This window comes from Physeter macrocephalus, unplaced genomic scaffold, assembly GCF_002837175.3.
Source record: "Physeter macrocephalus isolate SW-GA unplaced genomic scaffold, ASM283717v5 random_93, whole genome shotgun sequence".
Taxonomy (NCBI): Eukaryota; Metazoa; Chordata; class Mammalia; order Artiodactyla; family Physeteridae; genus Physeter; species Physeter macrocephalus.
Genome location: NW_021145378.1, coordinates 20,366 through 35,070, shown reverse-complemented (window position 1 = coordinate 35,070; position 14,705 = coordinate 20,366). Strand labels below are relative to the sequence as shown.

Sequence of the window (14,705 nt, the reverse complement as noted above, 5' to 3'; positions counted from 1 at the left end):
CGCGTACCGCAAAAAAAAAAAAAAAAAAAAAAAAAAAGAATCCGCCTGCCAACACATGGGACACGGGTTCAAGCCCTGGTCCAGGAAGATCCCACTTGCCGCGGAGCAACTAAGCTGGTGCCCCACAACTACTGAGCCTGCACTCTACAGCCCGTGAGCCACAACTACTGAGCCCGCGTGCCACAACTACTGAAGCCCGCGCGCCTGAGCCTGTGCTCCGCAACAAGAGAAACCACTGCAATGAGAAGCCTGCACACCACAACGAAGAGTAGCCCCCACTCGCCACAACTAGAGAAAGCCCGCGCACAGCAACAAAGACCCAACGCAGCCAAAAAAAAAAAGATATAGATACAGTTAGAGGTACAGATATATATACAGGAGAGTAAAACTTTTGAAAGGATGCCTACCAATTGACGGTAATGTTTCAGGAAAATGGGACTTGGGAAGTGCAGGGAAATTACTTGGGTTTTATTGGCTACATTTTATTAATGTTTGAGATATTACAATGAGAATATTTTCCTAAAATATGTATGTGATGCTAAAAATTCAGAAGGATCCTGGCCACGTGGCTGGGAGCTCGAGGCAGGGCTGGGCCGGGGGCTCGTGGGAGGCAGGTCTGTGGGGGTCAGGCCCGCTGGGTCGTCTCAGGCTGCACCTGGAGCCTCTTCCTAAACCAGCTGTGGCTCCTTCTCCCTGAGGCCAGAGGCAGAGAGAACTGGCTTTGGCGGCAGCAGCAGCACATGCAGGCCCCCTGGTCTGGAGGTAAAGGAAACTGGAACCACTTACTCTGTGAGATGGGCCCACCTCCGCCCCTCGAGGCTGGGCAGCCCCCAGAACCTGGCAGAGGGCGACCTCAGACATGAGGGCAGAGAAGTGGGCGAGGGACCCCAGGAGCCCCCAGACCTGCACGCGGGATGCCGTGCAGAGCCTGAAGCTGTCTGCCCAGACTGTGCTTGCACCTGAACCTGACGAACACTGCGTTAGAGAAGGCAGCAGCCCACCTGTGCCCCCTGAACACCCAGCCCACGGGTTGATGAGGTCATGGGTGGGAGCGGGGAGAAGGCCATTCTTGGAGCAATTCTGGTGCTGGGCCCTGAACTAGGCGCTTTTCCTACTCTGTAACTTTGGCCTTTTACTTTTGTTCAGGGTGCATTTTTTTGTTCTTTGGTTTTTGACACACAGAGCTGGGGAGTTGTTTTGGCCAGATAATGAAAACAAAGAGTTAAAATAATTCCAACAATGCAAAAGGATACATAGTGACAAGCAAGTGTTTCCCCTATCCTTTCTCCCAGCTCCCGGGCTCCCTCCCGGGAGAATCCATGGATGCAGGAGTAGATGCGTCTATTCAGACCGCCCCCCACCCCAATACTAACAGAAGCACACCACACAAAGCATTTTGTACCTTGCCTTGTTCACCAAAAATATGTATCTTAGAGCTTCTTCATGGCAGTTCATGCGAGCCGGCTCATCCTCTTTCATGCCTGGATTTCCGTGGCATACAGAATTCTTTATATGTAACAAGTCTAGAATTCTGGCCCCATGGTTTCATGCCTTCCCCGTGTGCTTACTTCTGTTCTGCACAACAGCCCTGGAAGGCATACAGTTCCCTTTGTTACAGATGAAGAAACGAGGGTGACCACCCATCCCTGCTTGCCTGGGGACTGTCTCAGTTTTAGTCCTGAGGGTCCCACATCCCGGGAAAACCCTCATTCCCAGCCCAACCAGGGTGGTTGGTTGCCCTAAGGGAAAGTGACGCTGGGAAGGGTAGGGACATTCTCCACGACCTTGTGGGTGGTCAGCGCACGCCTGACACTGCAACTAGAGTCCACTTGGCAACGACGGCACCATAGGAGGACCATGATAGCAGCGCCTGCTTAGTAAGTGCTTCATCGTGCCAGCACCTCACCCGGTCCTCACAATGGCCCCGAGGGGTAGACTGCAGGGCACCATGCACAGAATCCGTGGCCGACAAACCTGGGTTTGATCCCAGCTACAGGGCTTCCTGCACGTGTGACCGTGGTGGTCAGCTCCCTCTCAGCCTCCAGTCCTGGGCCCAGAACAGGCACTCAACAGTGTTTGTTAAGTGTAAAAAAAAAAAAAAAAAAAAAAAAAAAAAAGCAAATGAATGAATGAAGTACTAACATTTATTATTCTCATTTTATAGTCGGAAAAACTGAGGCACAGAGAAGTTAAGTCACTGGCTTGAAGTCACACAGCTCATAAGCAGAACGGTCAGGATTTGAACCCAGGTAGGCTCCAGAGCCCCTGAAACTTTGCCCTCTTCTGGAATATTCTTGCCCGCATGACCCATTGGTGCCCCCTGCCTCTGACTACTCAGAATGGTCCCCCCCAGCTAGCCCCTCCCTCCCTGCACTGCACTGCCCGGGCCCCTGGTCCCAGCCTCCTTTCGCAGGAGTCTTGCCTCCAGCTCCCCACTCTGGGCTCGGGGGCCCTGCTCTGCACCTCCCTCTGTCCCCCTGGACTGGATGCTCGTCCAGAGCCCAGTGAGCTTCAGCCTTCCCCTACAGACTTTGTTTCATTTGTTCATTCATTTATCTGACTCTTCATTCCTTTGCTCAACAAACATTTAGTGAAACTGAAATGAGCCAGCTCAACCCCTGGTGCTGGAAATTCAAAGATGAAACCAGCCTGGGCCTTGTCCTCAGGGGACAAAGAAAGCCAGACAAAGAAACGGCACTCGTAACCCAGTGAGATAGCAGCTCTGATGGAGGTAGCCCAGGCACAGCTGCAGAGCGGGTGGGTATGGGGGCTCCCAGCCCAGGCTCTGGAAGAGCTTCCTGGAGAAGGTTATGCCGGCGTCTGGAAAAATGAAGAGTTAGCAAGACAGGGAAGCGGGGAGAGAGAGTTGGGGGTTGGGGTGCTGTAACAGCTTGGACAAAGTGGCTGGGAGGTAGGAGAGAGCATAAGGCATTCATAAAGTGCAAGGTGTTCCTTCCAGCTGGGCCCCAGGCTGTCCTCTGGTGGGGACAAGTAGCTCTGGGAAACCCACCCCCTCTCCTGGTTACCCAGCCAGCTCTGCTCCCAGCGGGGCTTCCAAGAATCTCATGTCTAAGAATTCATCAGGAAAAAACAAAATAATCAGCAATGTGGACACGGAATTATGTACGTATGGAGGCTGTTTATCACGGTGTTCTTTCTTACAGCAAACAAGTGGAAACAGCCTCAGTACCCAGCCCTGAGAAATCGCCTCCTAGCCGGAGTCCACCACTGGCTGGAGTCCTCTGAAGGGCTTAGAAGTCAGGTTTTCAGAGATTATTTAATGGCACTGGAAAATGAGTCTGATGTAATTTTAAGCAAAAAACAGCAAGCTGGGGCTTCCCTGGTGGCGCAGTGGTTAAGAATCCGCCTGCCAATGCAGGGGACACGGGTTCAAGCCCTGGTCTGGGAAGATCCCACATGCTGCGGAGCAACTACGCCCATGTGCCACAACTACTGAGCCTACGCTCTAGAGCTCGCGAGCCACGACTACTGAGCCTGTGTGCCACAACTACTGAAGCCCGTGTGCCTAGAGCCTGTGCTCCGTAACAAGAGAAGCCACCACGATGAGGAGCCCGTGCACTGCGACGAAGAGTAGCCCCCGCTCGCTGCAACTAGAGTAAGCCCTCGCGCAACAACGAAGACCCAACGCAGCCAAAAATAAATAAATAAAATAAATTTATAAAAAAACAAAACAACAACAAAGAACAAACAGTAAGCTGCAAACTATTTTATTACTCTAAATTAGGATGTGTATATATGTATACATATATATATACACACACACACACACACATATACATATATACACACGCACACATACATGTGGGAAGATATTAGGAAGAAACGTATCGAATGCTTCACAGTGGTTATCTCTGGTGATGGGCTAACCTAGGGGTTGTATTTCCTTTTCAAAAATAATTTCCTGTGTTCTCTGATTTTGCAACAGAGGGCCAGACTCACTTTTATTTTCGGAGACTGATTCTAGGAGACAAGCTCTCTGAGGCCACGACTTCCCTTTCCAGCCTCCTCTGAACCGTACCTCCCGGCCCACCAGGAACCCTCCACTGAGCCGCACAGACCACTGTTCCCCAACATCCCTGTACATCAGCCTCCGTGCTTCTGCCTCTGCCGTTCCTCTGCCTGCCTTCCCTTTCCCTCTCCCTCTGGTGAAACATCCCCAGCCTCCCAAGCCTGCCTCCCAGGCTCCTTCCTCCGAGGAGCTGGCACACACGGAGCGCCCATGCCATTGAAGGCTGGGTTTACGCGCCCAGATCCCTCAGTGGACCCTGAGCTGCTGGAGGGAAGGACCTGCTTTATCTCCACCCCCACAGATGCTTCATTTGGGGCCCAGATTTATTTGTATTTATTCCCCCCAACACTTTATTTTGAAAGTGTGTAAACCTACAAGAAACAATAAGAGGAACACCCATATGCCCTTCACTTAGATTCTTCACTATTTGCTTCTTCCCTCCCTTGCCTGGTCTTGCTGATCCAGTGCAGACATCTCAGCTGGGGATGGGAAGTTGCTCAGTGGCCACTGGAATGAAGGAAAGAAGGAACGCGGACACGGCATTGCTCCCCTCCCTATCCTCTGCCCCAGCGCAGAGCCTCGCACAGCAAAGCATCGCTCTTCCTAAAAGGCCGAAGTCGAGTTGCCCACCTGTTTGGAGGCCGGCTGCCCGCAGTCAGTGCAGCCCCTTCGCGGACGCCCAAGGCCTCACCGTCCCTTCCGGCCTCAACATCACTGACCCCCGGGAGGCAGCCTGGTCGCCACACCAGCCTGCACCCCACACTCTGTGGCATTTGGCTCTTGGAGCCTCCGCCCTCCTCGCTTACCTGGCATGGACACATGGCCTCTCCTTCCACATCTTCAGAGAAGCAGAAGCCTTTGCTGGCCTTTCCTCAGCCTCTTGGGACGAGGGCAGCCTCTGTGAGGGTGACCGCTTGTGCTGGTTTGTCCAGGACTTTCCGGTTTAGCCCTGAAAGTCCTGTGTCCTGAGGATCCCTTAGTCCCTGGCAGACCACGATGGCTCTTACAGGGTGGGTCGGACCCCACTGCTGGGAGAAAACGTCTGTAAGCTGCTCGGAGTGAGCCCACGTCCCCACGCCCCGTCAAGGCCACCGAACAGGCCCAAGGCAATGTTTGCTCATGCTGGCTGACTGCCTGGAGGAATGAACGAACGAACGAATGAATACGAATGAGTGGACGGATGAACAAACGATAACGTCACCTCCTTTGAATCTTTGCTCAAATGTCACCTTCTCCGTGGGGCCTTCCCTGGTTGCGCTGTCTCACATGACAACCCCCCGGACCCCCCTCCCCCTACCTGTTGTACGAGTTTCCTCAGAGTCTGTATCACCAAGTGACATTCTCCATATGTCGCTGTTCATCTTCTCTGGGGTCTGTCTCTCCCACTAGAGCGTCAGTTCTACCAGGACAGGAGTTTCGTCTGTCTTGTTGGCTGCCATATCCCCAGAGCCTAGAATAGTAGGTGTTCAGCAGGTATTAGTTGAATGAATGAATGAATGAGTGAATTGGCGTTTTCCTGCAAAAGGTGGAGACTTGTGGCCTTCTCACACATTTGGTCTTCTGTGCAACTTGTTCGACAGACGTCAGCACGCACTGCGTCAGCGGGTGGGGAGTGGGGTGTACAAAGCAGGGTGCCCAAGCTGATGGCCTCATGGAGGAGGGGCAGAGGCCAAGGTAAGAACCCAAAGAGGGCTTCCCTGGTGGCGCAGTGGTTGAGAATCCACCTGCCGATGCAGGGGACGCGGGTTCGTGCCCCGGTCTGGGAAGATCCCACATGCGGCGGAGCGGCTGGGCCCGTGAGCCATGGCCGCTGAGCCTGCGCGTCCGGAGCCTGTGCTCCGCAACGGGAGAGGCCACAGCAGTGAGAGGCCCGCGTACCACAAAAAAAAAAGAACCCGAAGAACCATCACGCCTGGCTGTATGTGAGGCCAGAGACCCGGCATTTGGGGATGGGACCTCTGGGGCAGGACCCCCTACAATTTGCGACAGCCCTAAAAGGCCAGGATCACGGTAACCGTGGCCAACATACGTTAAACACTTGCTATGGCCCAAGCATGGTTCTGGGCTCTTTACGTGTTGTTTCTCAGTTAATTCTCAAGTCTCTGAGGGGCCGTTGTCCCCACTTTTCAGATAAGGAGACTGAGGCTGGGGAAGCCGAGTAACTTTCTCAGGGGGCCACAGTGAGTAAGTGGGGAGTCAGAATCACACTCCAGAGCCCACTGCTGACCCCAGTGCCCTCGAGAAGGAATAAGGCTCAGAGAGGTGGAGTCCCAGTCGGTGGCCGGCCTGGGGTGGTGCAGAGGGTGACCAAAGGGAGGGGGACAGGAGGCAGGGGAGGAGTACAGAGACCCCACGCCAGGTGGTTTGGGACCAAGGTTCCAGAGGTGCAGAGCAGCTGCCCAGGACTGGGGGACAAGAGGGACCAGGCCTGGCTGGGGAGATGGGGCCAGACTTCTCGGTGGAGGTGTCCCCACTTCCTCTCCTCTCCTGGGTAATGAGTACAGAAGCAGTGGGCAACTGTCTCTCACCCTTCGTGTGCGCCTGAGAGCAGTGTGAAAAGGCTGGGACGGGCAGCAGCCCCTCTCCCGGCCACTCCTCCTGGGCTCCCAGCATCCATCCACCTGACCCACCTGGTGGTACCAAAGCTCGTTCCATGTCAGGAGGCGGCTGAGTGACTCAAGGTTCTCTGACATATCTAACTCTTCCACCCACCTAATACAGACAGGGAAACCGAGTTCACATAGTGAGGAAGCCGCCCAAGTCACCAGCAGAGGGGGGATTCCAACCTCAGCTGTCTGGCTCCAAAGCCTGTGCCCCAAACCTCTACCCAGACCTGGGGCCCTGGCCCACCCTGGCTCCCACCCTGCCACCCACCCTGCCAGCCTGCGCACTCCAGCAGACACTGCATTCAAGGCCCCACCGTGTCCCCACGGCCCAGCGGAGGCCTCAGCGCACAGTAGGCACACACCAGCACATCCTTGTGATTTACATCTTGCAGCAGTGACTTCCCCATCTGCACGCCCCCCTCCAGGTCTGGGGAGTAATAACACTCCCTCATTCAAACAACTCAGCCTTTTCAAAGACATCCCTTCATCAGAGGGCAGAGAAGCAGCAAGAACACAGGCTTTCAACCAGCCAGCCTGGAAATGACCCCCAGATCCACCCTCAGCTGTTTGAAAAGGTTAAGTGGCTGCCCCTCCCCAAGCCCTGATTTCCCCCTCCGTCATACGGGGTGGACAACAGTCATTGCGAGGATTAAAGGAGACACCACGAGCCAGGGCCAGGCACACAGTAGGTGCTCCGAAGGGTGATTTTCTCCATTGATTTTCTCCATTCTCCAACCTCCAGGGCTCTCCCAGGGTCTGACCCTGACCTGCCCCCGCTACTTTTAAAGTACGGATTTCTTTTTGCTTTCTTGTTTTCGGCTGAGGCAGATCTTAGTTGTGGCATGTGAGATCTTCGTTGCGGCACTTGCGGCATGCAGACTTCTTATTTGCAGCATGCAGACTTCTTGGTTGCGGCATGTGGGATCTAGTTCCCTGACCAGGGATTGAACCCAGGCCCCCCTGCATTGGGAGCGTGGAGTCTTACCCACTGGACCAACAGGGGAGTCCCAAAGCATGGATGTTTTGAATCATGGTATGTGTGAAAAGTTACAGAACACACAGAAATGAGCTGCCCCCTGGTTGGAGCGCTCCAGGCTGGCACAAATGTAATCATGACAGGGCTTCCGCTTCCAGAGTGTCTTCTTCGGGCCAGGGGCTATACCAGGTGCCAGAGGCGTGCAGTCTCCTTCCTTCCTCCTCACAGCTTCCTCCACAGAGGGTGCTTAGTTACCCCACCTTACAGATGGAGAGACCAAGGCTCCAAGTGGTGAGGTTGCTTCCCCAAGGCCCACAGCCAGCGAGTGGTGGAAGTAGAATTTGTTTTCGTGTAGAGGTATATTTATTGACATGGAAAGACGTTTACAATATATTATTAAATGAAAAAGCAGCACATAGGACAACAGAGTATAATTTGGGAGAGTATAATTAAAACGTAACAGTGTCCCTGGTTCAATCCCGCGTTTTGGCACCAAAAAAAAAACGTAACAGTGGTTGTCTCTAGGTGATAGGATTATGGACCTTAACAATATTTTTCTTTTTTCTTCTGCTTATGAGTATTTCCTAATTTTTTATAGCAGCTTTATGGAGCTATAATTCACATAGCATACAATTCACCCATTTAGTGTCCAATTCAATGGCTTTTAATGTATTCACAGAGTCACGCAACCATCACCACTGTTTTCTAGTATTATCATAGTCCCTTCCCAGAAAACCCCTACCCATTAGCTGTCACTCCCCACTTCCCCAAACCTCCTCTATAGGTTTGCCTTTTCTGGACAACTCATACAAAAGGATTCATCCATGTGGTCTTCGCGACTGGCTTCTTTCACTCAGTATAATGTCTTCAAGTTTCACCCATGTTGTAGCGTCATTCATTTTTATGGCTAAATAATATTCCACATTATATTTATTAATTCATCAGTCAAAAGGCATTTAGATTATTTCTACCTTTTGGCTATTATGAATAATGCTTGCTATTAATATTTGTGTAATTTTTTTTTTTGGGAAGCCCTTTGTGTAATTTTTAAAAATTAATTAATTTATTTATTTTTGGCTGCGTTGGGGCTTCGTTGCTGTGCACGAGCTTTAGGTGTGGCGAGCGGGGGCTACTCTTTGTTGTGATGCGTGGGCTTCTCATTGCGGTGGCTTCTCTTGTTGCGGAGCACGGGCTCTAGGTGCACAGGCTTCAGTAGTTGTGGCACGTGGACTCAGCAGTTGTGGCTCACAAGCTTAGAGCACAGGCTTAGTAGTTGTGGCACACGGCCTTAGTTGCTCTGCAGCATGTGGGATCTTCCCGGACCAGGGCTCGAACCCGTGTCCCCTGCGTTGGCAGATGGATTCTTAACCACTGCGCCACTAGGGAAGCCCCATTTGTGTAATTTTTTGTGTGGACATGTGTTTTTAATTCTCCTGGGTAGATACCTCAGAGTGCAATTGCTGGGTCATAGGGTAACTCCATGTTAACCTTTTGAGGAACTGCCAGACTGTTCTCCAATATGACTGCATCATTTTACATCCCCACCAGCAGTAGATAAGGGCACGGTTTCTTTACATCCTCACCAGCACGTATTATTATCTGTCTTTCTGATTCTAGCCATCCTAGTGGGTGTAAGGTTGTACCCCATGTGGTTTGAATTTGCATGTCTCTGATGGCTGATGAGGTTGAGGGTCTTTCACGTGCTCGTTGGCTGTTTAAATGTCTTCCTTGGAGAAATATCTATTCAGATCCTTTGCCCATTTTAAAAAATGGGTTACTTGGATCATTATTACTAAGTTTTTGGAAGTAGGATTTGAACCCAGGTCCTGCTTGACCAATAGATCCTGCACTTGCAGGCAGGTACCCCTGCCTCCAAGGAGCTCTGGACGCAGCCTGGAGTCCTGCCCATCCTCAGGGCAGGTGAGGGCCAGCACATCCCTCGAGCCTGGCGGGGGCCCAGCACATGACAGGTGCCCAGGTAAACAGATGGACAGACAGACAAACAACTCTATCTCCAGGAACTGGTGAGCTAAAGGGGGAGAAAAAAGCACTCAGAACAAAAAGTCTGCACCCCAGAAGGAGGAAGCTACCGAGGCCCTGCTCCAAGAGGTGGAGATAAAGCCCTGAGCGCTGAGCGGCCATCATGGCAACTGCTTCTCGTGTCCTCGGTGGTGGTGACCTATCTGCCTGTTTTTACACTACTGACTGTTGGCCCACGTGAGGCTGGGAAGAGGAGGCCCAGGGAGATTATCAGGGAATCCGAGATCATATCTGTCCAGAAGGGGGCTGTAGTGGGTGTGCAGGGGCGGCAGCTAGACAGGAGAGTGGGGCCTGATGGGGTGTGGCCCCATACCTGTGACGCTGCTCTGGCCACAGGGACCCACTGCCTTGTCACCAAGGGCACCCTTATCTTGAACACCCAGCTCTGGAGTCCAGCTCCCTGGGTTTAAAGGCCAGTCTCACCATCTCCTTGCTGTGTGACTGGGCAAGTTACTTCCCTTTTCTGAGCCTTGGTTCCCTTCTGAGGCTCTCCTGCGGAATGAAGCTAATCAGGTTGAGAATGAAATGAGAGTATAACATGGCCTTAACATGACCTCTGGTGGGGCCAGGCTGCTAGACAGCATGGCTCACCCATGGGGCATCCCCGCCCACCCTGGACTCAGAGCCAGAAGACTGTCACCCTGGGAAACAGACGCCACAGAGTCTCCTAAGAACACTTGAGACCAGCCACTTGCAGGAAGCTTCACCCTCAGACACAAGCTTAAGTGCGTGGCTGCAGAACAGGGCAGCTTCTGGGGGCTTCGTGGTAAAGGTGGACCGTGCAGTGGTTACGAGAGCAGCCCCTCACTCAGGCAGCCTGGGTTCAAATCCCAGCACCACCACTTGCCAGCTGTGAACCTGGACCAGGACTTGTCTCTCTGTGCCTTGGTTTACCTTTGGAAAATGAAGATGACAACAGTCCTTACTTTATAGGTTGGTTGTGAAGATTAAATGTAGTAATATAGCAAAAATAGGGATAAAGTCTTAGCTTTAAAATAAAGGCTAAGGCATCTTCTGAATCCTTTTCTTTGGACCCCGTGCTCCCCAAGATTCTTCCAGAGTCCCCAAGATTCCTCCAGTTCTGATATGTGGAGGAGGGAGAGGTTTTTTACTATGTTGGCATTTCCCAAAGTGGGACCCATAGCCCTCTAAGCTCACGAGATGGTCCAGGACAATTGAAAAGGACACCATCGTCAGAGGTCTGCCTGCTGCGTAGACAGAGCTGCTGCCTCTAGAACTTCACAAACGCACATGAAAGGCTCTGAGAAACCCTGCAGAGAAGAAACCCCATTGGATGGTTAAGTTGGTGTTTTCCAGATTTATTTCACCATGAACACCCTTTTCTTTCTTCCTTTTTTAAAAATTTTTTTAAATTTATTTATTTATTTATTTTAGGCTGTGTTGGGTCTTCGTTGCTGTGCGCAGGCTTCCTCTAGTTGTGGCGAGCCGGGGCTACTCTTCATTGCCATGTGCGGGCTTCTCAATGCGGTGGCTTCTCTTGTTGCGGAGCACGGGCTCTAGGCTCGCAGGCTCAGTAGTTGTAGTGCACGGGCTTAGCTGCTCCGCGGCATGTGGGATCTTCCCGGACCAAGGCTCAAACCCATGTCCCTGCATTGGCAGGTGGATTCTTAACCACTGTGCCACCAGGGAAGTCCCGAACACCCTTTTCTGCCCAACGTCAATTTAACAACCTGCTGGAAAAACACTGACGGTCCAGGTCATTTCTAGCTTGTAATTTCTGCCTCACAGAAGAAACAGAAAGTTTTCTAAAGATTATCATCCCCGCATTGGAGAAGCCCCTTTCAGTTTTTCTAGCACTTTGACACTTGCCCACAGGAAAGCGCTGCACCCCTGCGGCACGCCCTCAGCCCTGCTTCCAGGGGCAGAGACGGGTAGAGAAGGCCCCCTCACGGACGCCCCCAGGACTGGCTCAGCTCCCTTCCACCCCCTGCAGTCACCACCAGCTCCAGACCAGACTGAAGGCCCAGAACATTGTCAGGACAGGAGGTGGTGTCTTCTGGGAGACTTCTAGAAAAGTAGTTGCCACAAAGAAGCCGTTGTGGGTTGAGCCAGCCCAGTCTCAGGCAGGGGAGATGTGCTGCCGGATCAGGAGTCTCCTGGCGCTTGCAGAGGAGGCCCTGTGGCCACCGGGCCCCATCAGGAGGGACAGCACCACTTTCAAATGCAGTAGTCTCCCCCATCTCCCTGTTAATGTTTCAGCAATTCTAACATTTGGAGACCAAAGTGCATCTCCCAGCCGGCTGTGTGAACTCAGAACAAGTGCCAAAATTCGTCTCCAGGCCTGTAGGGTTTGGAAAATGAACTTAATGAGCTAGTCAGTGGAGGAGAGTAACATTTATTGAGCACCTACTACGTATCATGCTTTGTGTAAGAAGCTCTACCATTATGATAAGATCTCGATTCTGATAACAACCCCATTTTACACATGGGGAAACCGAGGCTCATGGTGGTAAGTTAACATGACCAGGGACGAAGCAGAGCTGGGATTCAAACCCAAGCTGGGTTTCACCTCCCCAGTCCCGGCGCCCCCGCTCCCCCATCCCTACCCCCCCGTGGTGTTCTGGGCGGCCTGGCTGAAATCACTGACAAATGCTTTGACACCACGTTTCATACCTCAATCCCCAGGCCCCGCTCATTATTAACCCAGGCTCCCCAGGCCTGGGGTATGAGGAAGGGAATCGGAGGGGAGACTAATGTAGTCTGGCCCTTAATGGTGTGGTCCACGTTGTCCATGAAGAAACTGGCTTCGGGTTTTTTGGTCCATGTCCTGAAGAATTGGGCTGTCTTGGCCCCAATCCTCTGATCATCCCTGGGGCATGGCAGGGGAGAAGTAGAAAAATCAGTTTTCTGAGCCTGCTAAGCTGAAGGCCAGCCCACCAGCCTGGGGCAACCCTGCTGACGTGAGAACCACACCCCTGGGAACCCAGCCTGAGCCAGGCACCTGGGCTGGGCCCCTTTTCTCTTGGTCATTCCTGTGGCTCCTGGCTGCAGCCTCCTTCCCTGCATCCTGCCCCGCCCACCTTGCAGGGTCCTGGCACACAGCCTGGGTTGGGGTGTTGGGCCCACTGCACAAACCTCTGGAAACCCCTTTTCCCTCCCCTGACTCCCCAGAATTCCTCAGTCAGCAGTGTGGCTGTGGGGTGGGTAGAGGGTGGATGCAGGGGAGAGGGCACACCACCCATCCCGCTCCTGGGGGGCTCTCATCTGCTTTGTCTGCACAGCTGCAGGGAAAGGACACCCCACCTTAAGCTCCCGGCCCCCTGAAACACCTACCTGGCCACATCCTTCCTCTTGCCCTTCACAGGAAGCGCCCATCGGACGGCGGGGAGAGCAACATCCCAAGTGCGCCAGAGGCCTCTCCCTCCACCCTCCCTCATCCCTAAGCCATCTGATTGGCAGGCTTCCTCTTCTCCATCCTGAGCAGGCAGCCAGATCACAGAGAAGACAGTGACTTGTCCAAGGCCAGGCAGCCAAGCAGTGGTGGGCATCACTCCTGGATGCGACTGACTCTGGAGTTGGGGTCCTTTCTCCCAGTACAGTGCAGTGCTCAGGGGTGCAGGTTCAGAATCAAGACTGCCAGATTCAAGTCCTGGCTCCTCCACCTCCTTGCTGGGTCACCTGGGATTGGTTACTCAACCTCTCTGTGCCTCAGTTTCTTCATCTATACAATGTTGTTAGAGAGTCCCTGAGTTCAAACCCTGTGTTAGCTGTGTGGCACTGGGCAAGTGATTTAACCTGTCTGCGCCTCAGTTTACTCCAATTTTAAGTGGAGATATTGATATATATACGGCAAGGGTTGGTATGAGGATTAAAAGCGACAACTGTACGTCTAGGGCTTTCTGGCAGGTGGTGCCTGGCAGGCCCACGGGTACTGCTGGTTGTTTGTGGTCAAGGTGCTGCTGTGGAAAGATGCACAAGAAACAAGTCTCAGAGAGCATCTCTGAGGGAAGGAAACTGGGTCGGGGGGGACCTTAACTTGCCTCTATATGTTGTTTTGTACCTTCAGAATCCTGTATTACAAACGTGTAGTATTACTATTTCCAAAGTTGATTACAAAACTATTGTACAAAGATGCTCCCTAGTGCTTACACACAGCCTTGTGCTGGCCAGAGACCCCGTCTCTCGGGTGCCCCCTTCCTGCTTGGCCTACCCCTCCATAGCCACACCCAGGCCTTGTGCAGGCCCTGCCTTTTAGCCCACTCCATGTCTCCCAGCAAGTCCCCAGCACAGCCTCAAGGGCCATGAGGTGTCTCCTTCCAAGCACAGGCCTGTCACTTTTACCGAGAGGGACGTGGGCTGAGTCTCTGTTCCTCCACCGTCTCACCTGTAAGTGAAAATGCTGGTATCTCCCCCACAGGGGGACTGTTAAGGACGAAGTGAGGTGCTAATTCGTGGAAAGGGCCAGATACAGTTCACAGCCCAGGGTCTCCCTCCTCCCCTCTGTCCTTTGAAAAGGGTAAAATGGGGGCTTCCCTGGTGGCGCAGTGGTTGAGAATCTGCCTGCCAATGTAGGGGACACGGGTTCGAGCCCTGGTCTGGGAAGATCCCACATGCTGCGGAGCAACTAAGCCCATGCGCCACAACTACTGAGCCTGCGCGTCTCGAGCCTGTGCTCCGCAACAAGAGAGGCCGCGACAGTGAGAGGCCCGCGCACCGCGATGAAGAGTGGCCCCCGTTCGCCGCAACTAGAGAAAGCCCTCGCACAGAAGCGAAGACCCAACACAGCCAAAAATAAATAAATAAAAATTAAAAATTAATTTAAAAAAAAAGAAAATATGGTTTGTTTAAAAAAAAAAAAAAGAAAAGAAAAGGGTAAAATGACATTGAAGGAAAGCTGCCAACTTCTCGGAACTCATCTCTACCCACGAAGCCCCCTCCAACCCTGCAGGTGGAGCGCAAACCTCCCGAGCCAATTCCTGCCTCCAGGCCTTTGCACCTACTGTTCCCTCCTCCTGGCCCATCTTCCCATCACTCAGTTTCTCCCAATGCTGCCTCCTCTGAGAGGATCACCCTCTCTAAAATGGCCCCCACC

General features: G+C 52.7%; 1 protein-coding gene and 1 long non-coding RNA gene across 2 annotated transcripts; both read right to left on the bottom strand.

Annotated features, from left to right (window-relative positions):
• Positions 1-388: 388 nt before the first annotated feature.
• Positions 389-2,073, bottom strand: LOC114484851 (uncharacterized). Its single transcript, XR_003678216.2, has 3 exons — positions 1,975-2,073; positions 1,403-1,588; positions 389-693 (listed from the first exon to the last, which is right to left on the bottom strand). It is a non-coding gene; the product is annotated as an uncharacterized lncRNA (long non-coding RNA).
• An 8,985-nt stretch (positions 2,074-11,058) lies between these two features.
• LOC114484852 (uncharacterized) lies at positions 11,059-14,183 on the bottom strand. Its single transcript, XM_028483942.2, has 3 exons — positions 12,947-14,183; positions 12,287-12,482; positions 11,059-11,954 (listed from the first exon to the last, which is right to left on the bottom strand). Exons 1-3 carry the CDS (start codon positions 13,159-13,161, stop codon positions 11,733-11,735), a joined length of 633 nt encoding a protein of 210 aa, XP_028339743.1. The 5' UTR covers positions 13,162-14,183; the 3' UTR covers positions 11,059-11,732.
• Positions 14,184-14,705: the final 522 nt, after the last annotated feature.